The sequence below is a fragment of the Chlamydomonas reinhardtii genome, chromosome 16 (assembly GCF_000002595.2).
Source record: "Chlamydomonas reinhardtii strain CC-503 cw92 mt+ chromosome 16, whole genome shotgun sequence".
In the NCBI taxonomy this organism is placed as follows: Eukaryota; Viridiplantae; Chlorophyta; class Chlorophyceae; order Chlamydomonadales; family Chlamydomonadaceae; genus Chlamydomonas; species Chlamydomonas reinhardtii.
In genome coordinates, this window is record NC_057019.1 from 6,355,079 (window position 1) to 6,381,781 (window position 26,703).

At 62.7% G+C, this 26,703-nt stretch overlaps 4 protein-coding genes across 4 annotated transcripts; 3 read left to right on the top strand and 1 right to left on the bottom strand.

Moving 5' to 3' along the window:
- Window positions 1-617: 617 nt before the first annotated feature.
- On the top strand, window positions 618-5,019 carry CHLRE_16g674050v5 (uncharacterized protein). The gene is made up of 9 exons (XM_043071231.1): window positions 618-941; window positions 1,472-1,579; window positions 1,858-1,933; window positions 2,178-2,267; window positions 2,585-2,800; window positions 3,072-3,187; window positions 3,627-3,679; window positions 3,947-4,048; window positions 4,351-5,019. The coding sequence occupies exons 1-9, from the start codon at window positions 780-782 to the stop codon at window positions 4,448-4,450; spliced, it is 1,023 nt and encodes a 340-aa protein (XP_042916136.1). The 5' UTR covers window positions 618-779; the 3' UTR covers window positions 4,451-5,019.
- Window positions 5,020-5,067: 48 nt separating this feature from the next.
- CHLRE_16g674000v5 (uncharacterized protein) lies at window positions 5,068-10,672 on the top strand. Its single transcript, XM_043071230.1, has 11 exons — window positions 5,068-5,386; window positions 5,873-5,951; window positions 6,175-6,300; window positions 6,611-6,714; window positions 7,099-7,212; window positions 7,673-7,794; window positions 8,217-8,325; window positions 8,788-8,859; window positions 9,135-9,206; window positions 9,509-9,625; window positions 10,130-10,672. Exons 1-11 carry the CDS (start codon window positions 5,306-5,308, stop codon window positions 10,211-10,213), a joined length of 1,080 nt encoding a protein of 359 aa, XP_042916137.1. The 5' UTR covers window positions 5,068-5,305; the 3' UTR covers window positions 10,214-10,672.
- Window positions 10,673-12,437: 1,765 nt separating this feature from the next.
- Window positions 12,438-18,809, top strand: CHLRE_16g673950v5 (uncharacterized protein). Its single transcript, XM_043071228.1, has 14 exons — window positions 12,438-13,072; window positions 13,189-13,471; window positions 13,740-13,830; window positions 14,034-14,339; window positions 14,533-14,637; window positions 14,845-15,052; window positions 15,172-15,300; window positions 15,591-15,730; window positions 15,869-15,975; window positions 16,117-16,203; window positions 16,351-16,450; window positions 16,682-16,902; window positions 17,150-17,271; window positions 17,435-18,809. The coding sequence occupies exons 2-14, from the start codon at window positions 13,226-13,228 to the stop codon at window positions 17,595-17,597; spliced, it is 2,025 nt and encodes a 674-aa protein (XP_042916138.1). The 5' UTR covers window positions 12,438-13,072; window positions 13,189-13,225; the 3' UTR covers window positions 17,598-18,809.
- A 43-nt stretch (window positions 18,810-18,852) lies between these two features.
- CHLRE_16g673900v5 (uncharacterized protein) lies at window positions 18,853-26,697 on the bottom strand. Its single transcript, XM_043071227.1, has 18 exons — window positions 26,426-26,697; window positions 26,098-26,235; window positions 25,652-25,734; window positions 25,191-25,266; window positions 24,882-24,895; window positions 24,585-24,684; window positions 24,178-24,271; window positions 23,805-23,893; window positions 23,094-23,399; window positions 22,789-22,964; window positions 22,428-22,533; window positions 22,005-22,071; window positions 21,583-21,683; window positions 21,165-21,214; window positions 20,742-20,841; window positions 20,335-20,418; window positions 19,905-20,060; window positions 18,853-19,650 (listed from the first exon to the last, which is right to left on the bottom strand). Exons 1-18 carry the CDS (start codon window positions 26,498-26,500, stop codon window positions 19,489-19,491), a joined length of 1,977 nt encoding a protein of 658 aa, XP_042916139.1. The 5' UTR covers window positions 26,501-26,697; the 3' UTR covers window positions 18,853-19,488.
- Window positions 26,698-26,703: the final 6 nt, after the last annotated feature.

Below are 26,703 nucleotides of genomic sequence, written 5' to 3' on the forward strand. Positions count from 1 at the left end.
TTACAGTGGCGATTGCGTATCCTGCATACACTGTGCGTACGCCATCCGTCACGCTATCACGCTTTTAGTTTTCACGACGAAAATATTTGCGTGTCCCATTGCACACCCCATGCACGGCTGCAGCCGTACGGCCTTTCAGGTCGCCTCCTCGTAGCTCCGCACCATAGTAGCCGGATAGACGAGACGAAGCCGTAGGTATGCTGGCGGCCTGGTCAGATGATACCTGTTGGGTCTACCAGGCTGTCAAAGTTTGGACACAGCAAATGACCAGAGTGGTACCCGCGTGGCCCTAGCCAGTATGCCCGGATTATCCTTCTCCCATGGTAGCAGGGAAGGCTGCCATTACGACACTTGTGCACATAGTCAATAAAAGGTTCCGCAACATCAGGCAGGGCTTGCGTCGAGTGGTGTCGGCCGTGACAGCCAGGGGAGATAGTCATCCATGCTGTGCGCAAATGCGGTCCCAGGCCTTCTTTACCAGTACGCCAGCCCCCCTGGCCTCCTCTCGCGTTTACAAACCCCACGCCATGCCGTTTCCCGCGGAGCCGTACGGTTGCTGACTTAGACGGGCCCCAGCATGACTCACAGTAACCGGTGTGTCCATGTCGACCCGTCTGATCTTGGGCAACTTATTTTTGCGAGCCCCCACCAATGTTGGGTGCGCTAAAGGACATACGAATTTGCTGCACACGTCCAATCTTCTTAAGCTACGCTAGCCAACGATCGCTTTTGCTAGTTGTAGACCGCAAGTCGCGCTAGCGAGCTGCCGCGACGCAACGATGAAAGCCATCGTTTGCGAGGGATTGGGAGATGCGAGGTCGCCGCTGGGGACGGGCTGTCTGGCGCTCAAGGAACTGCCCGAGCCCAAATTGCCCGATGGTCATGTGCGCGTGCAAGTAGCCGCTGCAAGCCTGAACTTCCCCGACGCACTACAAATTAAGGTAGGAGGCCAAGGCTGCAAAGGTGGCCCATCCATGACGGTTGCCGCAGCGCAAACTCAACAGGCAGCCTTCCTTGATTATGTTATGTAATCATAAGTATGAGCACAGACATGGCAATGCAACAATTTAACACAACTGAGCACACCTGAGTCTCAAGAACCTCTTCACGCTTACGCTCATTTGGCCCAACATAGACGCAAAAACCAACCAACATGATTCATTTGGCCTGGATACTCTGCCTCGGGAAGGGGAGGGGGAAGGGGAGGGGGAAGGGGAGGGGGCAAGGGCAGGGGGAAGGCTGGAAGGGGAGAGGGAAGGGGAGGCGGAAGGGAGGGCGAAGGGGAGGCTGGAAGGGGAGGCGGAACGGGACGAGATCTGGCAGATCCATGACGGTGCCCCACAGCAAACTAAGCAGGCAGCCTAATGACTTTCCAAAGCGCAAGCATGCAGACAAACGTATCCCGCTGTCACGCACGCCTGCGCACGCGCTTCGGCCAAGTGGCCACCTTGCTTGGTCTCACTCATCACAGGGTGGGTACCAGGACAAACCCAAGCTGCCCTTCATTCCCGGCTCCGAGGTCTCCGGCGTGGTGACGGAGGTGGCAAGCGGGGTCAAGTCGCTGCGAGTGGGCGACAAGGTGAGGGCCCAATGCTATGTGGACGTGTGGGCTACGGTTGCAAGGAGCGCGGGGGTTAGCGCTCGGAGAGGATACCTCGCACGGCCATGGCGCTCATGAGCTTGTTTGCTTCGCACCGCATGGTGTACAGTGTCAGTGCCTCCCACGCTCCCTTCATAGAAGTTGTTACATTTGCAGGCAGCGCTCTGCCGCGCCCAGGCGGCACCAGTGTCACACTGCAAGCGCCCCGTCAGCACCTCCTCATGGCGTTTCCTGCGCATGTCGCGTCGCGGCTGCAGGTGTGTGCTGTGCGGCAGACCGGCGCGTTCGCGGAGCAGGCGGTGGTGCCGGCGCCAGCGGCCTGGAGGGTGCCAGGTGAGTGGCCCGCCCGCAGCTCAGACCGCCACCAGCAATCCAGCAATCCATGCAGCGCCCGGCAATGCGGGGCATGCGGACATAGGCTAGCACGCATGGGACATCTCGATGCCAGCTTCGATGGTAGTTATTGGCCGTGCACCCCAACGCACGCGCCCTGTCGACCCTTTTCCCTGTGCGTTCCTGTGACACTCGCGCTGACTCCTGAGCACGCGCCTACTGCGGTTCTCATGGGACCGTGCAGAGGGTCTGGCGCTGGAGGATGCCGCCGCCATCCCCATCGTGTACGGCACGGCTGACGTGTCACTACGGCACCGCGCGCAACTGAAGCCAGGTGCGTCCCGCCTGTCGCGCTGGCTGGTGCACGCGTGCCGGTGCAGCCGCAAGACCTCGGCCTGAGTCCTCCCGCTCAGCCCGTTCCCCTGCCGAAGCACTGGCACTGTCCCGCTTCTCTGGGGGCCCCCTGCCCTCCACACCCAACCCAGCACTACCCCACCACTTTAGGAGCGGAATGAAGTACCCCCAGCCCCCAGCTCTTTTGCGTTGGGTTCGGTTTGGTTTGGGCTGGTGTCTATAAACCCCCTCCCACTCCCCAACCCCCCCGAGCTGCCCCCTCAAGGCACCCCCAACCGCCCCCAACACCACCCACAGGCCAGACGGTGCTCGTGCTGGGCGCCGCAGGCGGCGTGGGCGTGGCGGCGCTGCAGCTAGCCAAGCTGGCGGGTGCCCGCGTGGTGGCGGTGGCCGGCGGCGCCGCCAAGGCCGACTTCCTGCGGGGCCAGGGCGCTGACGCGGTGGTTGACAGCGAGGCGGCGGCGGCGGCCAAGACGCCGCTGCACAAGGCCATCAAGCAGGCGGCGCCCAAGGGTGGGTGCAAGGGCGGGGAGCGGTTAGGGAAGGCGAGTGAGGGTAGTTAAAATGGACACTGAACCGAGTGGCCGGGGTCAGTGCTTATGGGTGGGAGCCTGGGAGGGAAGGTCCTCAGTACTGGGGCCACTGGACGTTCCATCTCTTCCAGCAACCCTCCGCACCAACTGCCTTGTCGCAGCCCTCGGGATCATACTCCTTGTCTCTGGGCCTCGAACCTTGACCAACCACACGCACGAACGTCGTACCCCTTGCAATCTCACGAGCACAGGCGTTGATGTTGTGTTTGACCCTGTGGGCGGCTCCCAGCTGTTTGAGGCGCTCAAGTGTGTGGCCTGGGGCGCGCAGTACCTGGTCATCGGATTCGCCAGCGGCGACATACCTAAGGTGTGGCTGTGGCCGTGGTTGTGACTGTGGCTGTGGTTGCGACTGTGGCTGTGGAAATAGCTGTCGCTGTGGGTGTGGCTGTGGGTGTGGGTGTTGGCGTACCGGTGGTGGTGGTGGTGGTGGTGGTGGTGGTGGTGGTGGTGGTGGTGGTGGTGGTGGTGGTGGTGGTGGTGGTGGTGGTGGTGGTGGTGGTGGTGGTGGTGGTGGTGGTGGTGGTGGTGGTGGTGGTGGTGGTGGTGGTGGTGGTGGTGGTGGTGGTGGTGGTGGTGGTGGTGGTGGCAGGCGGCGGCGGGCTACATGGGGATGGGGCGCCAGGCTACTGACCTGTGCATAGGGCGCGGCTAGCGAGCATTGAGCTGTCCACATTGTGGTTGTAGCGCGACGGAGCCACTGTACAAATCGGCTTGACTTGCGTTTACATGGCTGTCCGCGGCTGCAGGTGCCAGCCAACCTGCTGCTGGTGAAGAACACAACCATGCACGGCGTGTTCTGGTAAGCGAGGCTTGCAGGGATACCCTGACATGACCTCCAGCTCGAGCAACAGTGAATTGCGTGCCTGCCGCTCTGCCGCGCCGCTCTCGTCAATCCACCCTTCTCACTCTCCTAGGATGGGCCTGCCCTGACCGATTGCCGACCTGCTGTCGCCGCCTCGTCTCCCGTCCTCTCGTCGCTCTTTTGCATGGGCTTTGATTAAATTAAATGGGCTGATTAAATGGGCTGATACCGGTATCTGCCGCCCGCCTGGCGGCCTGCCTGCAGGGGCTCCTACATGATGCACCAGCCGCGTGTGCTGGCAGACTCCATGCGCCAAGTGCTGGAGTGGTTTGGCCAGGGCAAGCTGCGCGTGGAGGTGTTCGCGAGGTGGGTGGGAGCGCACTGGGGCAGGGCAGGGGGCTGTGGCGCTGGGAGCTTGTGGGTAACGGCGGTGTCCGCCGGACCTGGGGTCGTTGGGGGGGGCTGCGGCGGTGCAGGTCAGGAGTGAGGAACCGGAAAGGGGGTACAGAGGACTCGCCGACTGGTCAGCGGCGCCAGGATGGCTGCGCCCCCGCCTTACACCAAAGCAGTGGGCTCGCAGGCAACAAGCAGGCCGCCACAGCCCGTAGCACCGATACTCTGGTGTTCTTGGTCCAACCCTCCGACGTCCCAACCCCGCTGCTCCGCAGGTTCCCTCTGGAGCGAGTGACGGAGGCGTTCCAGGTGATTCTGGACCGGCGGGTGCGCGGCAAAGTCCTGCTCACCATGGCGCCACGTGCTCGGCTGTAGCTGCAGCGGAGGAGGGCAGGAGCAGGTGGCTGTAGCCGAGGCTGCAGCGCTGCAGGGCGTGAGGCTGCGGGCGTCTGGTCTGACAGGTTGGCGGCAGCAGTGCTGGGAGCTGAATCGGCACAGGCTTGCGCGCGATGTGTATGTACACTAGCAGCAGGGTCAGGGCATCGTAGGTGACAGGGCCGGCAATGGCATTGCACTGAGCATGCAGGGCGATAGCGTCAGAGCCACGGGGTTTTATGTGGCAGGGAGCACGCGCTGGTGGCACTGTGGCAGGGCTGCGTTATAGATTGTGTGCAGGGCAAGAGCGGGAGGCCTTGCTGTGCAAGATGGCAGCACACCTGCAGGTGTGCCGTTTTTTAATACCGGTTTAGCCAGTTATTGAGTGCTACATGACCATCCGATGCGCCATACAGATGGAGCATGTTGCATTTGTAGGAATTCAATGGCGTGTGTTGAAGCCTAGAGGAATGCTGGAGCATGGGAGGGTGCAGGGGCTGGCGTGTCATCTTTGATTATTGGCTGGTTCCAGTGCATCCACTAGATATATACAGAGATACTGTACACGTTCACTGCTCCAGAACAGAAGCCGCACACGCACAGAGCTCGCAACCGAATCTCGCTCGACTGACTCCGCTCAAGCCCTGGCCCCTTCTAGCAATTTCATTCAGTATCAACAAGATTTCTGTTTACCAAATCTCTGTTGCACACCTGATGCACGCGACATGGCTGGCGGGAGTCTTGCAGGTCCAACTGAGGACTGTATAGATGGCTGCAATAGAGACTAGCATAAATTTCGTTTAGTTCAGGAGAGGATAAAGCGGCCCAGGGCGGACTTCTGGAAGTTTGGGCACCATGAGCGCGAGCGACAAGCGCGAGCGGCAGGAGGTTTATACATATGTGGCACCGGACCCGGTGTACGCCATGAACTGGAGCGTGAGTTGCCCTCGGGCACGGCTATGACGGGCGCTCGCTGGGCTGCTGGGGACGGGGCTTGGGAAGGCGGGAGGCCCGGCGCCGTCTGCAGACCCTGCCGCTTTGTTTGGGTGGATAGGACTGTGTCGCGGCAAACGTCCTTGCGGACTGCACTGGCTTGAATGCCATGAGCCAAGGGGCGCTGTGGAGAGGCAGAGCAGAGGGCGGGGATGCCAAGCAGCGCGTGGCGTGGCGGCCGCCGCCCCTGCCTACACCTGACTGCCCTCGGGGCTGCCGACGATTGCTGACTCGCTGTACGACAAATTGGCGTGCCAGAGGGCCGGGGCTGTGGGATGGCGATGGCAGTAACATTCTGCAAGCATGCCTCTGCTGTGCCACCACGTGCTCACACACCCACACTCGCCTGCACCCGCTAACTTGCCCATGACCCACACCTACACCCCGCACAACCCTGCACACCCGCACCCGCAACCATACCTACCACAGGTACGGCGGGACAAGCGCTTCCGACTGGGCGTTGCTTCATTCCGGGAGGACGTCACCAACTATGTTGACATTGTGTCGCGTGAGTCCAGGCGCACACGGGGCGATTGAGTAACATGGGGATTGCGGACGGCAGTTACACTGTTACGGGGGTATGAAGTGGAGCTGTAGAGTACAGCCGGAGATAAGCACATCGTTCGGCACAGAGGGAGTGTGTCTTGGCCTTGCCCACCCCACACTGCTCCACTTCCCCGCCTCCCCGCCTCCCCGCTCCCCGCCTCCCCCCCGCCCCCCGCCTGCCCCAGTGGACGACGAGTCGGACGAGCTGCGGGCGGACCCCGGGCTGCGCTTCCCGCACGACTACCCGGCCACCAAGCTCATGTGGATGCCGGACCGCGAGGGCTGTCGGCCCGACCTGTTGGCGACCACAGGTGCGGCGGGGCTGTGGCGGTGGTGGTGGTGGTGGTGGCGGCGGTCGTGGTGGTGGTGGTGGCGGCGGTCAGGGATGGGATGTGGGTTGGGGGATTGTTCGAGATGTCTGGCGCAGGTACAAGTGGCCGGGCTGGCAGCAGTGCTGCACTTGGTAACACTGCCGTTATGTGTCTGACACAAGCCGCACACACGTCTGGGCTGGTACATGCACCTGCTTCGGCCGGTTTACACGGATTACCCGCCAACACACACACACACACACACACACACACACGCACACACACACGTGCACACACAACCACCACACAGGGGAGGCGCTACGCATCTGGCGTGTGTGTGACGGCTCGGAGGGCGAGGAGAGCGGCAGCGGGCCGGGCGGACGCGGCGTTCAGCTGCGGTCACTGCTTAACAACGTGAGCGGCGTGCGGGGCGCGCGTTTGCGCTGTGTACGCTGTCATGTTAGTGTTAGGGGGCACATGGGAAGGCAAACGGGCAGGGCAGTGTGTGCGCTGCGTGATCTGTGTTGCGGTGGTGTGTGCGGGCCGTGTGCCGTCATGGGGGCTGCGTGTCGCGTGCCTGCATAGGTTGTGGGGTTGTGTGTATGTGTGTGTGGGCGATCACAATGTGGGGTTCGGACCCGGGTGTGAGGAGGGTTGGGCGGGTTGCGCGAACTCATCAGAGCGGCAGCTGCGCTCACGCTGCAAGCCCATCCAAATCTACGGTCACAACTGTTTGCACACCCACGAACCCTTCAAACAAACCGCCCAAACCCGCATCAACGTTCTCGCACCTCGCAGAACAAGCAGTCGGAGTTCTCGGCGCCACTCACGTCCTTCGACTGGAACGAGGCCGACCCCAAGCGCCTGGGCACCTCCTCCATCGACACCACCTGCACCATCTGGGACATCGAGGTGCGGCGCGGATGGCGGCGTGCGGCGTGTGGCGTGTGGCGTGGGATGGAGGCTGGTGGTGGTGGCGGCGTTTCGTCCGCCCTTGCTTAACGTCTCACCTCCCTGGAGTGACCTGCAGTCGCTCACCGCGGCTGTGTGCGTCCTCTGTGCCTTACGCCTCCACCGCCCCCCCCCATCGCCCAGCAAGCCATGCCAGTACCCCCCCCCTTAGCTAGTCATGAAGGTAAACCTCCCCCGCCCCACCCCTCGTCTTCGGAGCCCTGCCAAGCTCCTCCCCCACCTCCTCCCCCGCCGGCACCTGCTGTCTACTTCGCTACACTTCTCTGTACCAATCCTTGCAACCCCCGCCGGCAACGACGCGGTTGCTGTGCCACTGTGCCTGGCTACAACTTCACTTCTTGGTTTATTATGAATGTAGTAACCCATCTCCCCACCACCCCCTCCTCTCCCCCACCTGCAGAAAGGCGAGGTGGACACGCAGCTCATCGCGCACGACCGGGAGGTGTACGACATAGCCTGGGGTGGGCTGGGCGTGTTCGCCACCGTCAGCGCGGACGGCAGCGTGCGCGTGTTCGACCTGCGGTGAGCGGAGGGGGGGCGAGAGGGCGGGAGGGAGGGAGGGAGGGCATCGGGATGGGGGGCCGGGCGGGAGGGAGGCCTTTTCATGTTATGATCACAGTTTTGGAGCGCTGGCGGGGGATGGCGAGGTGGTTCACCTAAAAGCAACCATGACACACGAAGATGTAGGGCAGGCGTGGGTGCGCGCGGGGAGGGGGCTGAAAGGCGTGCGCCTGCGTGGTACGGGGTTCGTGTCTACGGCGCATGGGGGGTCGTGGCTGCTGCCAGGCCTGTCGGGCGGGTGGCACGTGGCACGTGGCGGGTGGACTGCTGGTCAAACTCCGACATTCCCAGTCCCAGCCCATGTCCGCACGGGTCCCGAGCCACTCCCATCCCGCCCTTCCTCCCGCCCCGCATCCCCCATCTCCTCCTCCCCCTCGCCGCAGCGACAAGGAGCACTCGACCATCATCTACGAGAGCCCGCAGCCCGACACGCCGCTGCTGCGCCTGGGCTGGAACCGGCAGGACCCCCGCTACATGGCCACCATACTGCAGGTGTGCGGCGGCTGGGTATATGTATGTGTGTGTGTGTGTATATGTGTGTGTGTGTGTAGCAGCTGGTGGCATTTGCGCTTGGCAGCCATTGGCCGTTGGCAAGACAGGCAGGAACAATTCACGATTTGGAGAGCGGGACCGTTGATGTGATCAGGTGGCGGTTTGAAGCGAACATCAGGGTGTGTGGGTGGGGGGGGGGATCAGCAACAGGGCTAACGCGGCGGGCGCCTCAGTGCGGCACTGACAGCTGCACGCGGTGGCGGCAGGCGAGCGCAAACGTGGAGCGCAAGCGTTTGCTGCGTCGCCAGTCGCGCGAGTGCATTGCTGTCACTGGCGGCATGGTGGTGGTGATGGCGGTATGTGTCATGCTGGCTCAGCCCCTTTCCCTCTCTCCCTCTCCACCACATCCGCCCTTTGCGCTCTGTCTTTCGTGGCCCATCCATCTCCTCGCCTCGCCTGCAGGACTCGCCCAAGGTGGTCATCCTGGACATCCGCTACCCCACCCTGCCCGTGGCGGAGCTGTGCAGGCACCAGGTGCGAGGCGGCGGAGCGGTTGTGTGCAGGGCGGCGGCGGTGGGTGGGTGGGTTGGTTGGTTTCTAGCTGCCAGGGTTACGGCAGGGGAAGGAGCAAAGACAGAGCGATGGCAGTGCGGGCGATTGTCGATTGGAGCCAGTCGCGGGGTCTCGGAGGGGGCCCAGCACTTGCAGTTGAAAGGCGCTGGGTTTTGCGAGGTGAAACGGATTGTGTTGTGTTATTGGAGTTGCGGGACCTTTCATTTGCTGTGCTCTGTGCCGCTGTTTCCTCACAGGCGCCGGTCAACGCCTTGGCCTGGGCACCGCACTCGGCCCAACACATCTGCACCGCCGGGGACGACTCACAGGTGTGCACAAGGGGTGGCGGAATGGGGCAGGCAGCGTGTGTGGTTGTGTGCGGTGGTTGGGGGTTGCAAGGATTGGTACAGAGAAGTGTAGCGAAGTAGACAACAGGCGTGGGGTGGATTTCCAGCGTGGCTTGTACTCGAGCTCCTCTCCGTTGGTGTGACCGCCAAGCCAAGCCGGGCTGCTTCCGAAGCTGTTTTCGTCAGCCCCATCACCGGTGCCCGGCCACCTCTGCAAAGCCCGCGCCTCGCGCTCGCCCCAACGCAACCCTTGCCTCGCACCCCGTCTGCCCACCCACGCACAGGCGCTGATCTGGGATGTGTCGGCGGTGGGCGGCGGCAACAATGCCAACGCGGCGGCGGGCGGCGGCGCCAGTGACGTCAGCTTGGACCCCATACTGGCGTACGGAGCGGCCAGCGAGGTAAGGGGGGTTTCTGGGGACTGGGTCTTTGGGGCTGGGGTTCTGGTGTTTGCGTGTGTGGGGGGGGGGTGTATGTGTGTGAAAGAAGAAAACGAAACGATGTGTGTGTGTGTGTGTGTGTGTCAGAGAGCAAGGAAACACAGGAGAGAGTGTGTGTGCATGTGTGTGTGTTAGAAATAACACGAGATAGGTGTGTGTATGTGTGTTTGCAAGCATGCACCAAACCCAGCCGCGAACCCATCCTGTCGGTGAGGTGCGAAGGGTGGAGGGCGTGGGTTACAGCGGTGTAGTTTGCTTCAGCTGGTTGAGTGCATTGGAAAGGCGTGCGCGTCAGAAGGGCTCGCGCGACGAGAAGAGGGGTGTGTTCCGTGGGCATTGGGGGTGCTGTGGGTGGTGGCGAAGAGGAGGGGCGGCGCCGAAGGGCCTGCGGTTTGGGCTGGGTTCGTTGCCGGTGCTGCTCCGGCCTTGTTGCGCCCCAACCGGCATCCCCCATCACAATTGCAGGTGAACCAGCTGCAGTGGAGCTCCGCGCAGCCGGACTGGGTGGCAATCTGCTTCGGCAACAAAACGCAGATCCTAAGGGTGTGAGGCGCCTAGAGGCGCGTGAGGCGAGGTGTAATGGGGCTGGGTTTTATGGGGAGGTCCTTTCGTGGGTTGTTCACGCGGAAGTGGGGTTGGCCGTTGGTTGACAGTGAGGCACTGGAGATGGAAAAGGCACAGCAAGTGCCTCATGGCGAGGAGTGGCGGCAGCGGCAGGAGGGGCTTAGCGCGAGCAGGTCGAGTGACGGGTTTCCAGCGACGAATGAGGAGGCCCGGGGGCGCGGGGGGATGACGCTTGGGGCATGGCGGGCGTGGTTCAGCCAGTCTTGGCCGAGCGAGGGCCGCGCGGCCTGGCACACCCTTGTCGTGGCGCTGGCGAGTGGCACGATATTTTATATATACACATAACGGCCAGTATAGCATGCGCAAGCATGATACAGTATGGCGGCGAGTGTCAGTAGTTGTTTTTGCAATTCTTGCGCGGCGGGCCCAGTCGCGAGCCGCTGAGGGTCTGGCCAAAAGTCGCCACTTTCCTGGCGTCGGTTCCTCCATTTGCCTAATCTCATAGAGATGGTCCCAAATGAGCGCGAAAGGGCTACCTTGAAGTGGGGGTAGCCCGAATCCTAACGAAATGCCGACCCGCCCAACATGTCGACATGCCCACCCACGCGCCAGGTAAGCGGCCCGTGCACAGCCAGGGCGCTCCTAGTACGCCTGCACAGACGCAGGTGTGAAATACACAGGCTTGGGCATTTAAGCGGCCGCCGCGCAGGCGCTGGGCCCGTCCGTGGGCTGTGCGCGGCGTGGGGACGCCGGATGCCCGGCCACCGTGTGGCCCGGCCGTGTTGATTCCTGGCGGCCCAAGTGCCAGTATAGCATGCTATCTAGTGGGTCTTGGGACTGCGAGCTGGGCAGAAACAGCGCACAGGCTACAAGGCACGGAAGCGGCCCGTTCCCCACCGCCGCAGCCACATGCCCTCAAGACCCGACACACGAAGCCTGCATGCCTCCGCACACGCCTTGCCTGCCCCGCCCGCTCGCGCATACCCACGCGACCTGACAGTCTCTGGGCATCATTTGGAGCGGGGCAGCATCCCCTTGACGTAGCCCACGCCCAGGCCGCGACTGAGGACGCGCTGCGTATGCGGCGTCGTGGGCCGCGGTAGACGGTGAGCCGAGCGGATTGGTGCGCGCCGGCGGCTCTAGGCTGCCCCGAGCCGCCGGCGCCGCAATGCACAGGCGCTATGTAGGGCATCCACGCCATGATGGCGTGCGTGGTCGGCCGCGGCAGCCCCTGCCAGCTCCGGGCGCAGTGTGTAGGCTTGCTCGCACCCCCGGGCTTGCTCGCACCCGAGGGGCGGCCGCATGCAATCTGCGTGGCTGACGCATGGCCCTGGGGGCCGCTAAGGATGTGTGTGGAGGCTTGAGGGGGCCCGGGGGCGCGGGGGGATGACGCTTGGGGCATGGCGGGCGTGGTTCAGCCAGTCTTGGCCGAGCGAGGGCCGCGTGTCATAGTGCGGCCTGGCACACCCTTGTCGTGGCGCTGGCGAGTGGCACGATATTTTATATATACACATGTACGGCCAGTATAGCCTGCGCAAGCATGATACAGTATGGCGGCGAGTGTCAGTAGTTGTTTTTGCAATTCTCGCGCGGTGGGCTCAGTCGCGAGCTGCTGAGGGTCTGGCCAAAAGTCGCCACTTTCCAGGCGTCGGTTCCTCCATTTGCCTATTCTCATAGAGATGGTCCCAAATGAGCGCGAAAGGGCTACCTTGAAGTGGGGGTAGCCCGAATCCTAACGAAATGCCGACCCGCCGAACATGTCGACATGCCCACCCACGCGCCAGGTAAGCGACCCGTGCACAGCCAGGGCGCTCCTAGTACGCCTGCATAGACGCAGGTGTGAAATACACAGGCCCGGGCATTTAAGCGGCCGCCGCGCAGGCGCTGGGCCCGTCCGTGGGCTGTGCGCGGCGTGGGGACGCTGGATGCCCGGCCACCGTGTGGCCCGGCCGTGTTGATACCTGGCGGCCCAAGTGCCAGTATAGCATGCTATCTAGTGGGTCTCGAGACTGCGAGCTGGGCAGAAACAGCGCCCAGGCTACAAAGGCACGGAAGCGGCCCGTTCCCCACCGCCGCAGCCACATGCCCTCAAGACCCGACACACGAAGCCAGCAGAAGGGGTAGTTCGCCAGATTCGGGGACCGTATGCAACCCCACGCAGCGAGAATGCGCCCCCGGAATAGCCCAATCTATCTCGCCCGAGGTCCTACATTGGGACCCGCTCTCGACCCGCTTCTTGCCGCTTCCCGAACATGCAAGCCCGCCCTGGCGGCGGACGACAAGCAAGGAGAGTTCCGCTAGCTTGAAGCTGCAGGTACTCCGGCTTTAAGGAGTTTCGTTCAACAGCTTCGCCGGCACAGGAGACAGCAGGAGGCACCAGGCGCACGCAAGACCGGTGCGAGACAGCGCCCGAACGGTTCGGCATCATTCGTAAGTCGGGTTTGCGATCTCCATGTTCGTGAACCGGAGAGCGGTTGGCCGAAACCAACGGCTGGCCTGCGCGCGCTACTACGGTACTGCTGAGCACCAGCGAACAACTTGAGCTGGTTGCTTCGATGGTATGCAGCCACTGTTTGTATATGCGTTCAAGATCAAGTCAGCCATTCGAGGAGTCAATCCACAATCACGAACTGACGACGGTTGGCCGCTCACGCACCAATAAATCGAGTTCTTTGCAGGCTCCCTTTGGTAGTTGATACTTGAATTCCTGCTTGCTTCAATCGTCTCAGGTACTGCCTTTCTCTGGGTCTACTCGCGCGTGTCCTGACACGTTAGTCTTACTTCACGTCTGCGACAACGAGCGGCGTGCGCTGCTCCCCTGCTCCTTCACGCAGAAAGCATGAGGCAAGTAGAGTGTCGTGGTATTTAAGAACTTACTTGCAGCTATTCCCAACAGCACAAATGTGCGCTGCCCCGCGTTCGTCACTTCTGGGCTGCCATGCATCCACATCGCACCACAGGCGCACCAAGGCTTCGGCCGCGGCTATTGCTGCTATCATGGCGGCCCTCTGCCTGTTGAGCGCTGCAAGCGCGCAGACCACGGTTACTTGCAACGTTGCGACTCCCACCTGTGACTCGAGTGGCACGCCCACTTGCGCTTCCGGCCAGACCGCCGCCTGCGCCATCGACACCGCCATCACCGGCACCGGCATTTCTTGCGATGCCAGCGGCAACCTGGTGTGTGACCCGGGCACCACGCCCGTGTGCCAGGTCACCGTAACGTCCAGCAAGAGCGATGATCCGGTGAGGGAGGAACGTAGCTGGCAACTGGTGAACAAAGCGGTTGGGCTCGGCACGCATGCTGCCGTGTGGGGTGTTAGCTCGTCTGTCCGAAGGGCGAGATTCGCTTCGGGCATTTGTGCACGTCCGCAATGATGGCGCCCCGTCCCGCCAGACAAGACCGCTACCTTTGCATGTGTAGACCCCTAGCCTGAATTCTTCCAAGCTTGTGCGAGGCCAGCAGAACATGTGTCCTGAACACACGGCTTCCCTCCTCTTCTTCCCTGCGCAGGCCACAATCTGCCGCGGCCAGCGTGTCAAGCACTGCTTCAACACCTTCTCCGGCGGCATCGGCCACACCACCAGCACCGGACCCACCACGCGTGAGTAACTCCTGCACCACGCCATGTTTGAGCAGTATTCGCCCCTAGCTGCTGCCTGCGCGCGTGAACTGCGTCAGCGGGTCCCTCTTGTAACCAATAATGCAATCTGCGCGCGTTAGCGCCACCCAACGTGCCTCCAGCCCGTGCCTACCGCTTCGCCTCCCTTCTGCCCTTCCCGCCGCTGCACTACTCCCTCCCCACAGCCGATACCTCTAAGGTCATTTCCGATGCCAAGACCAAGCACGAGTCCAGCCGCGCCCAGACCTGCTCCGACCTCCGCACCTGCACCAACACCCTCACTGGCTCTGGTTCCGGATCCGTTCCCGGCGTCTACGGCGGAAGTGGCAACAGCAACAACAACGGTCGCCGCCGGCTCTTCCAAGGGTCTAGCGGTGGCAACGGCAACGGCAACGGCAACGGCAACGGCAACGGCAACGGCAACAGCGGCAGCAACAGCGTCCCCCAGACCATCCCTACCCGCATGGCGGATGACCACGCCACCCTTGCCGGTGAGCGATGGTGGTCTCACCCTCCTGCATTTGCTGCTGTGCCAAGGAAGCATGGACCGCCGTACGGGCGGGCGACGTTTCCTGTCTTCACTCCTGTGTATGCTTACCGACTGCTGCATGCTGCTGCTAGGAAACCTTGGCCTCATGCACCTGCCTTGTCCATGTGTACGCCCGCCCCCGTACAATGCCGCAGGTGCCACCCTGTCTGACGACCAGATCGATGCCTACTGTGGCCACACGACCAGTCCCACCACCATCTCCGTTGCGCAGCAGCTGCGCAAGGGTAGCAAGTACGATGGTGAGTGGAAACGCGGATGGCTTAGCTGCGGAGTGGTCGGCCCGACGGGGGCACGTGCACCGCGTACACATTTCCACATGCTCATGTCAACCTAGCACGCCAAGGCCTACGCATGCTGGTTGTGCTGTCTTGCCTGCGTGCATTCTCCAACGTTGTTCTGGGACTCGCTCTCGGCCCCTTTCTACCCCGGGCCTTCATTATTCGCAGCGTCCCAGATCAAGACGAGCAATGGCAAATCTATTGGCAACGTTCCTGGTGGCAACGGTGCCAGCAACGGCAATGGAAACGGCAATGGCAATGGCAATGGCAATGGTAATGGCAATGGCAACGGCAACGGAAATGGCAATGGCAACGGCAACGGAAATGGCAACGGAAATGGTAACGGAAATGGCAACGGAAACGGTAACGGCCACCGGTAAGTGTCGCCAGTGATGGTACCGAGAGGGTGCGCGGTGCGCTTTTGCCTGCCTTCATGTCCACACTCACGCGGTATCCGCTTGCTACCGTACACAATCCGCCACCTTACGACTGCAGTCGCCAGCTGGGCTCCTGCCCCGTTAGCGGCGTCAGCCTGGATTGCGATTGCGAGGCCACCACCGGCATCTGCCAGGCCGCTGCACCCGAGTACGACAGCACCTACGGCTTCTACATTGCCTCTCTCCAGTGAGTAGTCCAGTCTCTGTCCATGCCGCCCTCGCTGCTTCAGCTCTCACCCAACTGGCAGGACAGTTCTAGCTCCGTACGCAGCACCATAGTTAGTTGTGATTGCCGATCCGCCCGCCGTCGGTCCTCCCGCATCCAATCAATCAATGGGCCCACCCTGGCTTCCCCGGCCCATTCGGTGGCGCCCCAGCCGCACGTGTGTGTCTTGCTTGCCGCCCATAGCCACGTGAGCCCCGCTTCCCTGCTGGCATCTCACCGTGCTGTGCCTCCCCCTTGTGCCTCCCCCTCAGGCCCATTGGCGTCGTGAATGACCTGGCGCTGACCACGCGCTCCAACGCCAAGCCGGTGGCCATCGACAAGATTGTGTGCGCTGCTGTTGAGGCCGCATCGATTGTGATTGACGGTGCCTGCGACATGACTAAGGCCGAGGGTGCGTGGGCGGCCGTGTGGGGCGAAGGGGGCGAGGCAATACGGTATGCAGCGACAGCAAGAAGGCACGCACACTGCTGAGATGCTTCCCTCACGATTGACCCGTACGATATGTACGCTGCATGCAACGCAAACGCAGGCTTCACCGTTGGCGAGTGGGCCGGTGCCGGTGCGCTGGTGTATGTGGGAGAGACCGCCAGCCTGCTGACCATCCCCGCCGAGTTCGTGTGCCCTGCCATCAAGATGGTGGGTCACTTGGCCAACGCAGCTACGCTTACCTTCCTTGGAATCTACAAGTCGCCACATACATGTGTGTCATGCACTCCTATGCCCCAGCCCACGCTTCAAAACACACGCTGCTCCCCTTCCCGCCCACTCCACCCTCAGGTGTCTCAAGCCGCCAAGCTGGCTTGCTCTACCATCGCGGAGCAGGCCGAATTCCTTGATGGTCTGGTGGACTCGTCCGAGATCCAGGTGCGCGTGCTTCAACGGCAGGTTGGGGGGCATCTGCTTGCTGCGGCACCCATGTGGATCCAGCCGTACGGTATGGGTGCAAAACCAAAACCCCTGAGACGTTTGCCCCCATGCATGGTTCTGGGCGCATGATGTGTCCATCCACAGGCCGCTTACCAGAACAGCAAGGTGATCACCTACAACCAGGGCAAGATTCAGGAGAAGGTCATTGACACCACCACCGAGATTTCCAACCAGCTCAACGAGAGTGAGTGCACACACACACTCACACACACACACACACACACACACACACACACACACACACACACACACACACACACACACACACACACACACACACACACACATACTCTTCTCATGTGTCGCCGTCTCGCGTACCCAGCATGCACTTGTGCTACTCCCATTACACGACTGCCTGCCTGGCTATCACGGCATCCCGTTGTGACCATCCCGTCCCCTTCACCCACACACACAGCCCACATTGAGATTGATGAGCGTATCGACACCTCCACCACCGACGTTAAGAACACCGTCATTGACAACAGCAACCACCTGGCCGCGCTGTTGGCCAACGGCACCAAGGCGATCCTGGATTCCATCAACGCCACCGACGTGCGCATTGAGACCGCCATCGCCAACGAGCTGACCAACATCACCACCACCCTCGCCAACGACGTGACCATCCTGCTGGCCAAGGTAGGTCCGAGGGGCTGGGGACGTTGGGAGCGGGGGGTTGTAATTACCCCTCGGGGGCAGCTCGGTCATTAGCTAGGCTAGGGTAGGTCAAGCATTTCCAGGTGTGTGGTGCGGTGTGCTGTGCGCTCGCTCCCGCATGCACGTACCAGACGCGTGACCGGCCATGTCGCACCCTACCTACGCCACGCTTCCAACTACGTACTTAGCATTCATCACGTACATGACACTCCGTCATCATTCTTTGCAGCTGGACGCCGTGCTCGCCAGCATCACGGCCCAGATCACCACCCTCACCAACACCGTGAACGCGCGCTTCTGCGACCAACGCGATCAGGCCGCACTCATCCAGGAGGAGCTCAACTTCCACAGGTGCTGTGTCCACTCGTGCCCGTGCACACGTGTGTGGCCGCAACACAGCCGCAATTCCTGCCGCGGAAATATTGGCTGGGGTGGGCCTCAAACAACTTCCCCTGCCGTACCTCCTGCTGATAACCCGGCCCTACCTCGCCCGCCCCTCCGCCCACGCACACAGGCGCCTGATGCTCACACCCGACGGCCAGCGCCCCGGCTGGAACAACCAGCCCACCAACAAGGGACCCGGCCCCTCGTGCAAGCCCCCCACCGCCTGCAGCGCCGCTGTGGCCACGCTGGTCGGCACCACCGAGCTCGCCACTTGGAACAACTGCAACGCTTGAAGCGGCGACTGACAGATAGACCTACCTGCGTGTCTGGCCATACCCGCCGGCGCAACACCAGGTTACAACGCGTTAACGGCTGCTTACATGGGTTGTATATCATATTTTGAGTATATACATCAGTATATACAAAATGAACGTAGCATATATATTGCCGTGCTGAGCTACGGACAGCGCCTGCGCTCAGGCCTGCGCTTTGGACGTCGTTGGGATCCGGGTTTGAGCGTGAAATCGTGCCAGGCAGGAGCGTGCGTGTGCCTGGATTTTGCTTCCCATATTGCTCGGAGGGACTCGGACGCGGCAAGGAAACAACCTTGAACACATAGGCGGTTGGTGAAGCTGCCATGAAATAAGCAGGTGGATAAATGAGTTTGTTTGGTGCGGTCGTGTGTGTCCTGTGGTTCCTATCCACCCTTAGTCCATCGTCTCACACCAAGCACGCATGAACCCCCCATGCATCCATGGACCTATCGTTGCACTTGTTGTTATGCTCTTTACAGGGTAACGGGCCTATGGTTGCGGATGGACATTCGGCATGGCGGCCATAAGCCAGCCTATCTCGAATGCATTGTTTGGCTCTGCAGTAGTAGCGCAAATCCAGGAGGCCAAACCATCTACATGTGCAGCTGCACATATCTGTGCACACTTCCTGCACCACACCCATGCATACGCATCAGAAGTGCACGCGCTTGTAACCAAACCAAACGGATAAGAGTGTCCCTCCGTGCAATGATGCCGTGCGGCTCCATACATGGCGATGCCGGACATCCCTGCCCAACAACATAGTCAGGGGCCACGGCTTCGCCCCAATGCAAAGAACATGGAAGGCGGCGGGGATGCGGGCGAAGCCGCCCTGGTGGCCTGCATGGTGAGGGCCCAAGCGGTGGACACGGAGTGACACGGGCACAGCGACGAACATGGGCACCGGGCACAGGTGCCATTGACAACCGGACAACAGGACCAGCGTGGCCTTGGCGCTGCCGGTTTTTGCTTTTGTTGCTCAAGTTTCATTGAATACAACCCGTAGATGCTCGCTGCTCGAGCTAGCTATTGCGCGTGTTGCTATTGCGTTTGGCCGAAGATAGTTGTCACGCCTCCTATCACAAAAACCTTGGCATATGCAGGTTAAATTGATGGCTACAGGTTCATTATTCGTATCCTCAGCACGGAAGGCGCTGGAGGCGCAGGTGTTGATCTTAAGCAGGAGTCCAACCGCAAGACTCAAAATGCCCCGAGCCATGAACATCTAGTTGCTCATAACATGTAGTTACACACTATGCTACATGTCCATATATCTGTCCGTTGGTTTCCGACCTTCCTTGGGCTCCCGATCGGCAAACGTTTTACAACAGAACAAGGACGTTCCCTCTAAGTGGTTGGTCAATACGTTTTTGACACCAGTATGCTAATTTGCATCACCGGTATCCTAAGGATAGGGACATGATCAAGGGACCACACCCACCGACCAGGACGGAGTCAGGCAGGATCCAGCAATCTTTCAGAGTCCGCCACAGCGGGAGCACCGCACCCCCAAAAGGCGACCATGCTTGCACAGGGGTGGTATCAGGCATGGCACGGCAGGGTTCCACCAACACAGCCCCCGGCAGGGGGGGCTGAAAACGCGGAAACCCCGCCACCACCCTGCCCCCGCCCTGCCACCTCCCTGCTATCTCCACCTGCCAGGGCCGTGCCGCCTTGAACTCTGCATCCCGACAACGACATCCAGCTCCACACACACATTGCGCCAGATATGCTGGAACCCATAAAAAACAGAAACCGGCAACGGCAACAGCGGAGCTGACTCAACTACCTAGCAAAGCACAACCGCAAGCCACAGAAGCTACTGTATACAGAAGCAGAAATCTGTACAGCAGCTCTAGAAGCAATTTAACTAAAAGTCGTTGAATACCGCGATCATCTGGTCAAGGTGCGCCAGGCTGGTCTCCATAACCTCGTTAACGCGCTTCAGCCGGGCAACCGCTTGGCGCTGCGCGGTGGTCAAGTTGAAGTTGACGGTGCGTGTCTCCTTGGCGCTCTCGATTAGCGCCACCAGCTGCCCGTGTGTGGGAGGGATGTAGTGCCAGAGGGAGGGCAAGTGGCGTGAGGATGTGGCCAGGGAACTAAGGAGAACGAGCACAAGAATGCGAACGCGCTGAGGAGAGCGAGAAATGACGCTGCTAGGGGTCACCGCGGGCAGGGCTGTCCAGGAGCAAACGCAAATTGGGCCTGTGGCCACAATGACGGCAGAAACACCAACACCAAAACAAACAGCGCATCCTGTGCGCAACCCCTCCCCAGGGCACTCACGTCCTTCTCCTTCTCCGTCTCGAACTGGAGTCGCTGCCAAACGCGGCCGGCGGAGCGGTACAACTGCGCGGCGGTGGAGTCGGAGAGCGAGGTCATGTTGACGCGCCAGGTGTAGAAGGTGCGGCTGGGGGCGCGGTCGGCGGTCTTGGGTATGTCCTGTGGGTGGGAGTAGGAGGGGGTCGTGACGTAAGCCCACAGTGAGCAAGCGCGTCGCCAAGGCAATGGCGGTTGCAAGGGGCGGGCAAGCCCACACGCACGTGCTGGAGAGCCCCTCCCGCCCTCGAGACACCCCCCCCCCCCCACGCCCCTGCCGGCGCCCCGCCGCCCCTGCCGCCGCCCCTGCCGCCGCCCCTGCCGCCGCCCCTGCCGCCGCCCCGCGCCGCCCCACGCCGCCCCGCGCCGCCCCGCACCGCCCCGCCGCGCCGCGCACCTGCAGCATGACGAAGCCGCCCTGCAGCATGAGGTACAGCAGCTCGCGCGTGTCCTTGGCGGGCAGCATGGCCAGGTCAGCGATCTGGGGGAGGAGGTGCGGGTGAGGGAGGGTTGTGTAGGAGGGCGCGTGAGGGAGGGTTGTGTAGGAGGGCGCGTGAGGGAGGGTTGTGTGGGAGGGCGCGTGAGGGAGGGTTGCGTAGGATGGCGCGTGGAGGGTGGGTTGTGTGGGAGGGCGCGTGAGGGAGGGTATGGGAGGGTGTGGCGTGGCGTGCGAGCGTGCGGCGTGGCGCAGCCATGATGGAGAGAGGGTGATGGCAAGGGGCACTGCCGCGTTTAGTTGGCGTTGGGCACACACACCGGCCCACCGGCCCTCCGCCCCCCCCCACGCCTCCCGCTCGCTCCCACCTGCTTCTGCTCCAGCTGCCCCCGCAGCGCCAACAGCCGGAACACGCGCAGCCCCGCCACGTCGAACCGCGCCTTCACCACCGCCTCCGTCTGCTTCAGCCTGCGGGGCGCCACACACACACACAGTGCCGCGAACGTGGGGGGCGTGGAGGCCCTGACGGAGAGGGCTGCAGCGTGGCTGCCGCAGCCACATCGGGACGTACGGCTCAGCAGGGGGCGGGCGATGGAACCGAACGCAAGCGAGGAAGTTGGATTTCTCTCGGGCTTTGTGCGGCCAGTGCTAGGACGGTCTGCGGTACGTGCGGCTCTGGGGGGCCAAAGCAGCTGTTGTATCCTTTCTTCGCATGCATGCACGAGCGCGGCCGCAACTGGAGGTCGCTGCGGCCAATGGTGGCGGTCGCACGGTATGCCGGCACCACTCACATGATGAGGTCGATCACGCGCTGGGAGTTGACCACGTAAGAGGCGCTGCCCTGCAGGCGCGTGTGAGAGGTGGGGCGGGCACACGAGGTCACGATCAGTCAGTGTGTGGGAGGAGCGGTTCACGGCCGGAGGAGCAGCGCTGTAAGGCGTGGCGCAACGAGCGCCGCCGGAGGCTGAGCTTGTCCTCGTGACAGTAACGCACCAAGTTCGCTCCAGCACGTGGGTCGCTGACGTGCTGCCGCGTATGCTGCGTTTTGCCCCGCGCAGACGACACAGCAGCTGAACACTCACCACCCTCCAGGTCCCGGGCCCAGGCCTGGGCCTGGGCCCTGTGCTGTCCATGTTGCGATCTGGAGAGCCCCTGCCCCTGGCCCTGCCCCTGGCCCTGCCCACGGCCCCTGTCCCAGCCCCTCCCCACCTGCGGCCCGGTGCCCACGTGTGTGAACATCTCGAACCCGTCGTTGGCCAGGGTGCGCAACACGCCCGACACCGACACACCCGCCATGCTGGGGATGATGCCTGGCGGAGGGTACGGGGGCGGCAGGGATGGAGGCAGGGGCGGGCGGCAAGGGCAGAGAGAGGACAGGGTCAGTGCAGGTATGTTTGCTCGGCATATGGGGCGTTGTCACGGTCATCCCAATCCTCCGCTGCTTCCCCTCCGCTGCCCCTGCCCCAGCGGGTGCTTGGCCCCTCTCCCTCCCTGTATGGCAGCCAGTACGGCACCACCCTCCCCACACCACCTCAACCCCAGCCAACCCCCCACCCCCGCACAGCCCCGCAAACACCCTCCCCCATCACACACACACACACACACACACACACACACACACACACACGCACCCGCGTTGGCTAGCTTGTGTGCAGTGGCCTCCACCTCGTCCTCGCTCAGCTGCACACTGCGCTCCTCCTGCGGCAGGGCAACACACAGACAGGGGGGCAGAGGCGGGAGGCGGCAACACACACACAGGGGGACAGAGAGACCGAGGGAGGGAGGGAGCTGTCAGTGTGGAGGGGGGCGAGTGGGGCGGTGAGTTGGGGGACGTGTGGCCCTGCGTGCTTCCGCTGGCAGCGCAGCAACGCCCCGTACGCGGTGCGGTGGGTGCGGCCACGCGTGCCAGTGCGTGCAGGAGCGAGGACATGGCGCTTGGCGCCCTCTCTCTCTCGCGCGCGCGCGCGAAACCACACGCTTTACTACCCGCAACCCCATCACCACCATCACCATCTGAGCGCCGCATGCCCGCACCCGCCCACCCAGCCACCCACCTTGACGGAGCTCTCGAAGGGCCTGCCCGCCGCCAGCATGGCACTGACCACGCCCGCCGCGTCCTCATCGAACTTCTCGCGGACCAGACCCACAATGGCCTGGTGCCTGCCGGGCGCGTGTGTGGGGCCTAGTGAGTCGCAGGTGTGTGTGGCCTCGTGAGGCGCGCATGCGTGGTTCCGCTGAGCATTTTGGACATGCCAGGCTGGTGATGGAATCCAGACAAGGGCCATTATCCATTCACACACAAATACACACACATACATACACACACACACAGCTGCGACATTCTATATCTGCTTCTTAATCCATTCCAACTACGGTAACACGGCGCCCGGACGCGACGACGCCGACGCCGCGCACCTGAAGCGCCGGTTGAACTCGTCGTTGTTGACGCGCCACAGCACCACCGCCGGCTCGGCCACGGGGGAGCCGGGAGAGGCGGCGCGGCCCGCCCCCGCGCCGCCGCCGGTGGTGCGGGTGGGGCTCTGGGACCCAGGCGACGCAGACACGTCGGGGCGCGCCGTGCCGGCACGCATCTGCGCCGGGGTCAAGGCGGTGGAGGGGCGGGTTTGGAGGAATGAACGCGTCATCCGGAGCCAGCCACATGCCAGCAGCGCCGGAGCTGCATCGCCGGCAACGTGTGTCAAAGCAAAAGGACCATTTACCTTGGCCTTCTTGGCCGGCGCCGTGATCTTGATGGCCAGCTCGTCGTCGTCGTCCGGGGCCGCGCGCTTCTTCCTGCCACGACCTCCGCCCGCGCCACTGCCGCCCGCGCCACTGCCGCCCGCGCTTTCGCCCGCCCCATCCGCGTCCTCCATCTTCGCGTCCGGTGAGGCCGCGCGCTCATCCCCCTCCTCGTCGCCACTGCCCTCGCCGCTGCCGCCTCCATTCGCAGCGCCGTCAGCCGCCGCCGCCGCTGCCGCCGCGGGTACGTCCGACATGAACATCTCCAGAGCCAGCTCGGCGGGCACCTGCGTGGCGTGTGGCGGGGGGGGCCGAGGGCGTGCCACGCCGTACGGCGGTTCAGTCACAAAACACACACACACACACGCACACACGCGCGCGCACACACACACACACACACACACACACACACACACACAAGACCCATGCCGCTGCAAGCACTTGGCGGTGTCCCCGACATCCCCCCAGCCACAGCCTCCAGGCCCACGAGACAGAGCCTCACTCCCACGCCCCCTGGCCCGGACCCCTACGTGCCCGCCCCCCCCCCCGGGCTCCCACCGTGTGCCCCCCCCCCACCCGGGCACCCTCCGCATCCCCCTTCAAGCCCTACTCGTGATTTAACACTCCATTCCTCATAATCGGTTAACTCCTGCTCCCCCGTTCCCTGAGCCTCCCTCCCCCAGTCGCCTCACCTTGAACCTCTGCTTCTCGAAGCTGAGCTCCTCGAAGGACTTGAGGGCCGCCGCCTGATCGGCCGCGTAGCCCTCCGTGTTGCTGGCGGCTGCGGCGGAGGGTTACATTCATGATTAATTAAGAAGTGAAGGCGTAGCCAGGTACAGTAGCATAGTAGACGCGTTGTTAAGGGTGTGCGGGACAAGGAGGATGACGGGGGCAGCAGGCACGAATAAGTTGGGAGACGGCAACGGGTGCTGGTGGGGTTGCCCGCGCACACAGTTCCACCCCCCGGGCCTACAATTGCTTTGGGCTCGGGCATCCAGTATCCAGTTCCCAATGTTTAAACCTTGCAGCTCCCCCGCGTAAGCACACACCAGTGCAGCCACCTACCTGACTTGGCCTTGCGTGTACGCACGCTGTTGGGGTGCGGCCGCACCGCGGGCGGCGGCAGGCTGCAAGGCGGCGACCGCTCCACGTAGTGCGCCTGTGCGGGGGCGTGCGGGGGGGGGGGGGTACATTCATGATTAATTAATAAGTGAAGGCGTAGGCAGGGGGTGTATGGGCTTGCGTGGGCGTGTGGGTGTGGGCTTGTGGCGATAGGCGGTGGTGAAAGGTGTGGCCGCTGGCGCCGTTCCTCCCTCCTCCCTCCTCCCTCCTCCCTCCTCCCTCCTCCCTCCTCCCTCCTCCCTCCTCCCTCCTCCCTCCTCCCTCCTCCCTCCTCCCTCCTCCCTCCTCCCTCCTCCCTCCTCCCTCCTTCCTATACCCCCTACCCCCTACCCCCCCTGGCTGCTGCCCACCTGCACCAGGCTGATGAAGGTGTTGCTGATGCTGTCGCGCGTCTCCTTGTCCAGGGCCTTGCCCAGCCGCGCCGCCACACTGCCCAACACCTGGTCCATGCTGCACAGGCACACATGTGTACACACACACAGCCACATTCACACAAGCATGCAAACACACATGCATGGACATACCAACATACCAACATGTAAGTCGTGTGATCCAACACAGCGAGTACGGCGCTTCGGATGGGGCAACAGCTAGAGGGCCCTGCAGCCGCGACAGACCGCCGAGCTGCCCGCCGCTGTGGGACTCACCGCAAACGCCCCTCCTGCGAACGCAGCACAGCACAGCACAGCGCAGGCACAGCACACCAACCCGGTGGGCCAAGAGGACCAGGGCAAATGAGGGGGGCTTGTCGGCGCCCCGGGGAGCACACCGATCCTTCCGGTCCGAACAACCGCCGCAGCCACCCAACAGGGTTCAGCATGGGCAGCCCCCCGCCCCTCCCGCTCCAGGCTCCCGGGTTCCCCAGGCGCCGGCCCCCGCCGTCCCCCACGCCACCCCACGTGACGCCCCCCGCCCCCCGCCCCCCGCCAGCCGCCAGCCGCCCCCCCCCCCCTCACCTGCAGCAGCTGCGCGATGACCGCCTCCGCCACCTCGCCCGCCTCGTCCTTGATGTGCAGCAGGAAGCGCGGGTGCCTGCAGGCGAAGGAGGCGGAGGGCAGCAGGGCAGGGTGCGGAGGCACGGTGCGGAGGGGTGGGGCGGCTTAGTGCAAAGCCAGGGGTTCCAGGCTGGTTAAGCCTCTCAGGCTCTCAGCCCACCCAAGCACCCACTCACCCTCAATCGGCCGCCTCTCTACTCACACATCCACATTCGCCCCCTCCCCCCGTCCCCAGCCCCCCCGCTGGTTTTGGTTTAGTTTGGGCTGGTATTTACAACCCCCGCCCCCTGCCCCCCCCCTCTCCTCCTCTCTGCGCTCTATTGCATTGGGTTTGGTTTAGTTTGGGCTAGTATCTAAGAACCCCCCCCCCGCTACCGTAGTTTGGGCTGTTATCTACGACCTCCCCTTCCCGCACAGCTCACCGGATGATCTGCAGCACTCGGTCCGTGTTGGCCTCGTACAGGTAGAAGCTGGGGCGGGGGCCGCGCAGCGTCTCCTCGCCGGGCTGCGCGGGAGAGTGTGTTTGGGGTTGGGTAAGCGGGTTTGGCACGCGTGTTTGGGCGTGGCGGTGGGCGTACCGTGTACGGTAACCCCTGGTGTGAGGGAGCCTGTGCCGTGTGTCTCTGATGCGTGCCGCGGTACCCGGATGTAGCAGAATGAGCCGCTCAGTCGCGAGCTGCAGCGCCAAAAAGCAGCCCCTAGTCAGAGGCTGCCGGGCTACGTGACCAGCCCCATGAAATGCCGTGCTGTGTTAATCTCCCCCCCCACCCACGTCTAACCCCGGCCGGATAGGCACGCGGACAGGAATAGGCCGTTTGCAGCGTCCGGCCTGCATCCGGGAGTCCACTCCCAACCTTCCTTGCCGCACCTGCAGATAGGAGTTGATGCAGTTCTGCTGGATGAGGATGAGCAGTGCCTGCTTCACAATGTTGGGGTTCATGCTTGTGCCGCGCACGATGTCGCCGAGCTGCAGCTGGCCCTTCGAGACCAGCAGCTTGAAGACTTTCTGCGCGGTGCGCAGCGTGCCGGGTACGGGTGTGTGCCGGGCAGGGGTGCTGGGTGTGGTGCAAAGCGACAACGCTTCTCTCGTGCGAACAAATAGTGTTTCACATGAAACAGGAGATACCATTTGCGCTGGCTTGCCCTGGCGGGCCCAGCTGCTTCAGCAGCCGGTACCCGCAATTGCACTGACTTACCCCGACGGCGTCACCATACTGGTCCTGAACTAGTCTACAAGCTAAATCGCAAGCATATTGCTTGCGAGTGGACATCGTTGAATAACACGAAGACTGCTCGGCTTCTAATTGCCGCGCCGGCAGCGGCTTCCGCAGACTTGTAGGCGCGCGTTATCTACTTCAAATGTCAGAGCAAAGGATAGCTGTGAAAACTATGAGGGCAAAGCCACTGACGTCGGCTGCAGCTCGCTTGAGCGAGAAGCGAAACTAGGTAGATACATTCAACTGAGTGAAGATTT

Excerpts from the sequence above, each read along its gene's own strand:
- CHLRE_16g673950v5 (XM_043071228.1), top strand. The coding sequence starts at position 13,226 with ATGGCGGCCCTCTGCCTGTTGAGCGCTGCAAGCGCGCAGACCACGGTT. Across the intron at positions 13,472-13,739 it reads CCAGCAAGAGCGATGATCCG|GCCACAATCTGCCGCGGCCA; the intron begins GTGAGGGAGGAA and ends TTCCCTGCGCAG. Across the intron at positions 14,340-14,532 it reads TGACCACGCCACCCTTGCCG|GTGCCACCCTGTCTGACGAC; the intron begins GTGAGCGATGGT and ends ACAATGCCGCAG.
- CHLRE_16g674050v5 (XM_043071231.1), top strand. The coding sequence starts at position 780 with ATGAAAGCCATCGTTTGCGAGGGATTGGGAGATGCGAGGTCGCCGCTG. Across the intron at positions 2,801-3,071 it reads CAAGCAGGCGGCGCCCAAGG|GCGTTGATGTTGTGTTTGAC; the intron begins GTGGGTGCAAGG and ends TCACGAGCACAG. Across the intron at positions 3,188-3,626 it reads CCAGCGGCGACATACCTAAG|GTGCCAGCCAACCTGCTGCT; the intron begins GTGTGGCTGTGG and ends CCGCGGCTGCAG.
- CHLRE_16g674000v5 (XM_043071230.1), top strand. The coding sequence starts at position 5,306 with ATGAGCGCGAGCGACAAGCGCGAGCGGCAGGAGGTTTATACATATGTG. Across the intron at positions 5,387-5,872 it reads TGTACGCCATGAACTGGAGC|GTACGGCGGGACAAGCGCTT; the intron begins GTGAGTTGCCCT and ends TACCTACCACAG. Across the intron at positions 9,626-10,129 it reads CGTACGGAGCGGCCAGCGAG|GTGAACCAGCTGCAGTGGAG; the intron begins GTAAGGGGGGTT and ends TCACAATTGCAG.
- CHLRE_16g673900v5 (XM_043071227.1), bottom strand. The coding sequence starts at position 26,500 with ATGTCCACTCGCAAGCAATATGCTTGCGATTTAGCTTGTAGACTAGTT. Across the intron at positions 26,236-26,425 it reads AGTATGGTGACGCCGTCGGG|AAAGTCTTCAAGCTGCTGGT; the intron begins GTAAGTCAGTGC and ends CGCACCGCGCAG. Across the intron at positions 20,419-20,741 it reads GGCAGCTGGAGCAGAAGCAG|ATCGCTGACCTGGCCATGCT; the intron begins GTGGGAGCGAGC and ends CTCCTCCCCCAG.